The sequence below is a fragment of the Dryas octopetala genome, chromosome 4 (assembly GCF_963921425.1).
Source record: "Dryas octopetala chromosome 4, drDryOcto1.1, whole genome shotgun sequence".
NCBI lineage: Eukaryota > Viridiplantae > Streptophyta > Magnoliopsida > Rosales > Rosaceae > Dryas > Dryas octopetala.
Window position 1 is genome coordinate 12,346,776 of NC_141369.1, and position 8,561 is coordinate 12,355,336.

General features: G+C 34.5%; 1 protein-coding gene across 1 annotated transcript; it reads left to right on the top strand.

The window, feature by feature from the left end:
* The first annotated feature begins 4,758 nt into the window (after positions 1-4,758).
* LOC147286918 (Tetratricopeptide repeat (TPR)-like superfamily protein) lies at positions 4,759-8,498 on the top strand. Its single transcript, XM_086241924.1, has 2 exons — positions 4,759-5,408; positions 6,842-8,498. Exons 1-2 carry the CDS (start codon positions 4,807-4,809, stop codon positions 7,911-7,913), a joined length of 1,674 nt encoding a protein of 557 aa, XP_086098050.1. The 5' UTR covers positions 4,759-4,806; the 3' UTR covers positions 7,914-8,498.
* Positions 8,499-8,561: the final 63 nt, after the last annotated feature.

Below are 8,561 nucleotides of genomic sequence, written 5' to 3' on the forward strand. Positions count from 1 at the left end.
GGACAACTCTAATCCGCCAGCATTGTCCGCCAGGAATGGGCATTTTTGTAGTAATGACTTTGATAGCATCAATAACGGCTTCCACTTCCAAGAGCCTACCCGATCCCTTGATACACAAGAATCATTTACAAGAATATGCTCAAAAATCAAATTAACATATATATTGTTTCCATTATATCAAAACCAATTGGTAATGAGAGGAGTAGCGCACTCAAACCCTTATAAGCTAATATGCAAGGCCTCACATTTTTTATGTGTGATCTTTCTCTCAACAGAAAGAGAGTGGAAAGAGTGATAGTTTCTTCTATAATTACATTTCATATAAATGTCATCAGTGACTCACTAAAGACAAGATAAAAGTACTAGTCCCCTAAGCTTTTACTAGCACTTCTTGGATTTTTGGTATGGGTTCTTTCCCTTTTCGATAAAATGCATAGTGTGTGTAATTATTAATAATGCTCTTTAGTATAGTCTGTACCCAATTTTATTTCAGTGTTTTTGAACTATGTAAATTTCCAACAACTTTTCAACTTTATATTGTGTTGACTTTCCATGATACAAGTCTAACAAAAGTTCTTAATTAATTCTCATTGCTTTTTTTTTTCTTCTTCCCCAACACTCATAGAAAACAACTCAAAAGATCAAAGATGGGTGCCATGCTTTTCATTGCTTAAACTACTTTACTAGATAAACATATTATGTTTGTATGATGGAAAATAATCTCAAAGATTTGGAAATTGCTTTACATGATTTACTATAGCCTTAAAAAAAGATGTGAAATGGAAAGTTCAAAATGTTGAGCTACGAGAAGTGAAAATATTAGAACTGGTAAAGATGTAGGTGACACAGGTGGAATCAATCAGACATAGTTAACTTTTGTTCTTGACATGTCGTAAGTTTTAGGATATTCTGACTTGTCCAAATTTTAGCTTAGTCATTCAATATAATTAATTTTTATTTTTGCGATGACTTATGTTGAGCTATAAGAAGTGAATTGATAAGAGAATGTATAGACGTAGAGGACACAATTGGAATCAATCAAACATAGTTCACTTATGTTCTTGACATGTTGTAAGCTTTTGTAATATTCTAACTTGTCCAAACTTTTTAAATTAACTCGATCAGTCATTCGATATAATTAATTTTTATTTTTTTCGAGGACTTATGATTTGCTCGAGCAAGAATTTTTACTAAAGTATTATATGCTAAAAAAAGAAAAGAATATCATTAATTGTTAATAACATTGAAAATCTTGATAAAACACCTTTATCCCTAATCTATATACCTTATTTCTTATAATAATTGTTTGTAGACAATCACTCATGATTTTCGTGATTTTAGTTTTTGGTCCTTATTTTTTATTCATTGTACACATGGTACACCTTTGTTTACCTGGCAAAAAGGGAGATTGAGCGACCATGTAAATTATCATAGGGATGACTTTGGTTGGTTCTAATAACCGTATTTTTAATATTGTGAAAACTTTAAAATGAAATTATTTAAAGGAACTACAATGAAATTAGTAGTCCTTATTGATCATCATCAAAATTGTACTAGATGAGATATAGATAATTGAAATTTAGACTTCTCAAACACAAAGAGGTTTTTTTTTTTTTTGGTTGGGACTGTTGCATTTCGCTTCTATAGGCAATAAAATTTGATGCTTAATTTGTATTTTTGCAGCATCCAACTTTTCGTGTTGAATTAGTTCTTTTACGTTGGAACATGAGCGTACAGAGAGAGCCTCAAGATTAGGAGCAAAGACCAACAAAGTCAGGTTTGCACAATATCAATTTCTACAACTTTAAGATGTTTGAAGATACTTAAGCTTAAACCATTAATTTAACTTGTAGTCCTCAATTCCACAAGTGTTAATGGTAAGAGAATTTGAATCCTTCATGTTGGCAAAAGATGAAATATCAAGGGAGCTTAAAATGTCGATACAAAGAAGTTTATTATAGCTGAAGAACTTGTTGAAGGTGAAAAACTTTGCGTAAACAGAGACATTGTATATGGTGAAGGTCAGCATAACTAAGCGATTCAAACTTTGAATTTCCTTTATCGGTTACACAATTTTTCTTGCAAGCATTGGAATTATAAAGTCTCAAAAATTTGAGCTCTGAGGAGCTGGATATCAAATCACACGGAATCCTCTTAAGATCCCTTGTATGCTCCAAGTTCAAATATAGTAGTTTCACCAAAGCCTGCAATGCAGTTGACAACTCTTTTATTCTAGTTCTGATAAGTCTAGTTATTATTTTAACACGAATGATAATACTTCTATTGGCAAGTTGCCATACTACAGAATTTTGCTTAAATGACATTTTTGCTTATTTATTACATTTTAGGACGTTCTTCCAAAGCGTCCTCTGTGTGGGTGTCATGGAAAGTTCACAAAGATGACACTGAAAAAGTGTATTTAAAACTATATTCTGATGCTCAGTAAGCGTCATAAAACCTTGTAAAAAACGTTATTATATGTTTTCCATGACATGTAAAAAGTGTGATTAATCATTCTTATGAGCGTCCTTACACATAAACTAAGACGTTTTAGAAGCATTATTATTACTTCCAAAAAACGTCCTTATATGCATTCCATTACATCTACAAAGTGTTCTTCATACTACAAATGAGTGTCATAAAAGTCATGACTTATGTCCTTGTTTTTTGACAAATCCAGAACTTGTAGTTTGGACATATAATTGAAGAAGTCCAACGTCATCATCTTCAGACGATGTCTACCAAGAAATAAGGTGATTAGATTGAGGCATGACCACATTTGATTAAGGTCCTCAATATCATTTTCCATCAATGATATTCGATTAATTAACAACCTTCCATCTTTCAAGAAAAGGTAATTCAGTCAAATGACAACCAAGTTGAACCAAAAACCTTTCTTCTTCTGTTACGAATGACATCATGCATTGTGATGCAGTCTCCCATATCTTCTAACAAATAAGTTTGAACTAGAGTACCAATTATAGAGTATCCCATGTCTAGAGCTTAAACCACTATATGTATCATTCAATAGTATTCCCTCACCCATTCATTTTTTATCAACTTGTCTTTATGAATAAAAGAATTCTTTGGAAATAAAGCGCAATACAAGAAATATAACTTGGCCTATTTGTTGGATAGATTGTCATAATTGAACTTAAGAATATCGAAGCTAGACCTCGTTTTTTATATTTGGAAATCATGACCTGAATTTCTATAAAATACGAAGGTAATATTTCCATCGTTTGTTGTCTTTTTGTCAGACATGATGTAATTGGTTTTATTCTTAAAGATAATTATGGTAAAACCCCTAAGAATGATGTCTACTAAGATCGGTAAAACTTCTATCTCGATCCCCAAATGTTTAACTCTTAGAAATGGACTTCAATGAGCTATTTCAAATGGTTTCAGAAAGCTTAGTATTGAGGGTGATTCTAAACTAATTATTGATTCTTTTCTTGCGTAGGTTGCGTTTCCCTTGGAGCATTCACCAACTAATCCAATACATATTTTTAGGGAAGCAAATGGAGTAGCAGATTGATTAGCTAGGAGATTAATTATAGTGTTTTGTTTTATTTATTTTCTATTGAAATTGTTTTATTGTTTAGTTTCAGTTAGAATTTGAAGATTTGAGGATTTGAAGTTCTGAAGATTTTAGTTCAGTTTCAGTTGTAATTGAAAAAATGCCCAGAGCTCTGTAACTGTGTAACTATTTTTTTTAGTGTTGTTTAAGTAGTGTGACGGTGTAATTAAATTATTTTTTGTGATGTTATTTTTTCAATTTAGTTACAATTTGAATATTTCATTTTGAGGGAATATTCTATTTTCAATTTCAGTAAATATTCAATTTTCAATTTCAATGTTTGATTTTAGTTTTAGCGAAATATTGAGTTTCAGCAAAATTTAATTACAATGACGTCAGCGCGCGTCAATGCATTAGAAGAGTAATTTAAGATTATAAGTTATAGAGGGTTTTGAGAGAGTTTCTAGATAAGTAAGGGTTTAGGCAAATTTTTTGGGTAATTAGGAGGTTTAAAACTATGGACTATAAAATTTATCACTCTTTTTGATGGTTTGATAATGTGGTGGTCAAGTGGCGTCACACAAAATGACCAAAATACCTACATTAGTGTTAGTTAGGAGCATGTACATTGCAAATTTGAATACTTATATCAGTGCTAGTTTGAACCAAAATACCTATACCCTTCACATTTTTGGTATATTTTAAAACCCAATTCTACCCTTCAAAAACAATTAAACAAACACTAGCAGGTAGCCCCCTAAATCCAAGCATCCCCTCCTCTCTCCCCACCCACCTTGAGTGACATTCCCTCTTTCGCCGAACTCTCATCCCTGGTCGGCTCTCCCTCTTACCTCGCTACTTCCTATCCTGTCTTTCTTTCTATTAGAAGTGTGCAACGCCACCAAACCCAAGGGTGTCGACGAAAAGGGAGTTGCATGGATGGGGAGGAAGCCTACCAAAGAGGGAGCTTCGATAGGAAAGGTGGTTGTCGGCACGATGGCCGAAGTGGGGGAAGGGGTCTATCGACTTGGGTAGGGTTTTCTACTTTTTATTTTTTTTGTTTGTTTTTTCATTTTTAGTTTCTTTTTATTTTTAATTTTAATTTAGATTAAAAATTTGAGTGTAGGACATATTCAACATTTATTAGGGTACAAATAGAATTTCTCTTAGGTAAAAATAGGCCAAAACCACAACAACTGATTTACTGCCATTTATTTCCCGGCTGGTCAAGTCATCAAGTGGCTTCAGCATGTTTAAACCCCAAACTTGTTTAGTCTGGTAAACTGATGGCCCTTCCCTCCATAACAAGAAGGCTACCAAGTAAACATTCTCAGCTCTTGCTATCACTCACGCTTCTCCCGTCCATCACTAACTCACCGTCTCCTCCTCATTCATTATATCCTCTCCACCACCATCTCTCTCAAGCATTTCGTCGAACATTTCTCGCTCCCTTCCAAACCCCTCGCCATTTCTCTACTCTCCTATCCTTCTCAGCCCAAACTCTGAGTGACCCATTAGGCTTCAATGGCCAACGATTCAAGACAAACGACCCCCACAACTCGGGTCTTGCTCAATTTCTCGAATTGCTCAAACGTGCCTCCCATTTTGCCTCAGAAGCCGAGGCCATGGCTTTTCTGGACGAGTCGGGCATGGAAGTGAATCGAGGTACGGTCTTTCTGGCAATTTGGGACCTGAGGGAAGAGTGGAAGTTGGCCTTTTTGGCTTTCAAATGGGGTGAGAAATTGGGCTGTTGCGATGAAGAGGCTTGTAGTTTGATGGTATGGGTTTTGGGTAATCACAGAAAGTTCAGTGCTGCTTGGTGTTTAATACGGGACTTGCATCGAGCTTTGATGGATACACGGCGTGCAATGCTTATTATGATTGATAGGTGAGCTTGGGCTTAGCTTTTGTTTTTTGATTGTATGTTAATTATGGTTTTAAATTAATAGGTTATTCAAAGGATGTTAATTTAGCTACATTTTCTAGTTAGAACTAGCTATGGCTGTAGATTTTTTTTTTATATTTTAGTACATTTGTAGTTTCATACTCTTAAGAGCTTGAGATTTGATATCTCCTTATTTTAATGTTAGTCCCAATTCGCTTTGGTGCAATCAAACATGATGCTTACCTTCAAACTATTTTTTTTTTTTTTTTTTTTTTTCTGGATGTTTCAAAAAATCCTAGAGTTGGTTGCTCGGGTTGCTTAGTTGCTGAGTTGTTCACAGAATTCTGGGATTATTTTAAATGGTGAAGGAAGCAGTATGATAGGAAGTTGTGAAAGGATTAGACACACAACATAGGTTGATTCTTGGAATAGGAAGTTGAGAAATAGAGGGATTTTCTGAAAAATAATTTCATTTTGTATGAATTTGAAGTTTTTGTTTTGTTATTAGATATTCTGTCACAGTAACATATAATTTTATATAAACTATTCCTTTTTTTTGGTCAAATTTTATATAAACTATTCAACCACTCATAGTCTAGATATCAGGTAAAGCATATATCATAAATCCTTTTTGTGTTGTTACAGCCCCTTGTGGTTCTAAAAATTTTCTTGTTTTAAGTTTTAAGGTGGATACAAGAAGTGTCTAGGAGCATCCAAGATGCATTTGATTAGTTCCTCAATAAATAGTTCTATTTGGTAATTTGGATAGTCTATGAAGTATTGGATATGTGCTGAGTGTCTGAAAGGAATTGATAATCACTATGGATTTGGTTCCCTTTATTTAAGAATTGTGTTGGAAATCTGATGTTGTTAAATTTTCTCCTCCTTGCTGCTGGCCATATCTGTATTAAGATGCCATTCTTCTTGGCTTGCAAATTCTTTCCATGATGTTTAAATCACAATGTGAGAAATCTCTTTTGAACTGAAATTACAAAAACTTGAGTTCATACTTTTTTTATTCCTTTATCATTTTTAGGGGATGTGGGTTACTGTTAGTTATGTCTATAGGGATTTTCAAATTTTTTGAAAGGGCTGACATATAAAAAAGTAAATTTATTTATTGGCATATCACGTTGTATGATATCCATATTAGTTCAGAATTCTTTTCTATAAAAAAAAAAAAGAAGGTGTTCTAGAGTTTCTCGTTGGTGCTTACTGTTTTAACATATGATCATACCCATATCATGTATCCATGTTTCTTAGGTGTAGAAATTTCGAGTTAGGAAATAGAGGCCTCTACTCTCTCCAAGTTTGTCTGTTTCTTGGAATACTCAGTTATTAGGATTTTGCAGCTCTGAGTTTGTGCTTTCTCAAACTCACACAGGCTTCACAAGTCTGGAATCTAAACATAATTTTCCTTTGGTGTTGTTAATCAGATTTGCATCTGCAAATGATCCATATAGGGCCATTAAGACATTCCAGATAATGGAGAAGTTCAGGCTGTCCCCTGATCAGGAAGCATTCCACATTCTCTTGAATGCTCTCTGCAAACATGGAAACATTGAAGAGGCTGAAGAATTCATGCTTGTAAATAAGAAGCTCTTCCCACTGGAGACGGAGGGCTTTAACATTATTCTCAATGGGTGGTGTAATATGTCTGTTGATGTATTTGAAGCCAAGAGGGTTTGGAGAGAAATGTCAAAAAATTGTATTACACCAGATGCAACTTCTTATACACACATGATTTCCTGCTTCTCAAAGGTTGGGAATCTGTTTGACTCTCTCAGACTCTATGATGAAATGAAGAAAAGGGGTTGGGTTCCCGGACTCGAGGTTTATAATTCTATAATTTATGTACTGACTTGTGAAAATTGCTTTAAGGAAGCTCTCAAAATACTGGAAAAAGTGAAGGAAATAGGGTTGCAGCCAGATTCTACCACCTATAACTCAATGATATGTCCTTTATGTGAAACAAAAAAGCTAGAGGAGGCAAGACAGATTTTGAGTGCTATGATAGATGATAATCTCAGCCCAACCATGGAGACTTACCATGCATTTCTCCAGAGTGCAGGTTTAGAGGGAACTCTTGAAGTTCTTAATATAATGAAGAAAGCTAATTTAGGTCCTAATGGGAATACATTTCTCATGATTCTTGGAAAGTTCTTCCAATTGAAGCAACCTGAGAAGGCATTGGAGATTTGGGCAAAAATGAAGCTCTATGGAGTAGTGCCTGATTCTACACACTACACAGTAATGGTGCAGGGACTGGCAACTTGTGGGTTGTTAGTGAAGGCCAGGGAATTTTTCTCTAAGATGAGCACAAACGGATTTTTAGAAGATCCAAAGCTTAAGAAGCTCTTGAAGGAGCCGGTTGGAGGCAGTAGTGTTAAAAGAAAACCACGTCTGAGACAGGTCAAGCAAGCAAAAAGGGTTAATCAAAGGCAAGGCAGGATGATGAGATTGAAAAGTCCACACCAATCAAGAAATAAGAATACATCAGTTGAATAGTCTGACCTGAAATTTTGAACGCACATAAAAAATCTTGGTAAGATTAGCATAAGGTTTTGCAAATGCTGTGGGAAGATTTGGGTTATTGTTATTGGAGAATTCACTAAGGAGCTTCTACTGCAAACATCCACTCGGAGAAACCTTACACTTAGGCTATCTGGTTTTCATCCTTGACAGATTATCAAAAACATAATTGATTTGGCTTTTGAAAAAGAAGGAATTCAGCCTATTGAACGATGCAAAGAATTCTTGAGGAGCATTTGATTCATAGTGTCCTGGTATTTGGGGGTCAGGGCTATTGTTTCTTTATGTTCCTGGTACGTACTCAACTTGATCCTTGTAGTTCATAATGCTGTTTTAATAAATGGTGGAACTTTTTAGTGTTTGGGTCCTAATTTAGGTGTTCCTCATCATCCCAAGTAAACTTAGGTATTTAACTCTTACTAATTTGTAGTTTCAAAGTTCTCAGCAGATCGGTGTAAGAAGAGAAGAGTGAAGAGCCATTTCCTTTATAATTCATCATAGTAAACAACTGTTGATGTAATAATTTCTGTATATTCAATCAATTCTGTAATATTGTGACTAGCAGTGCAAGAATTTGATGGTGATACTTGTCACTTTTTCTAATTTAACTGTATAGCATACCGG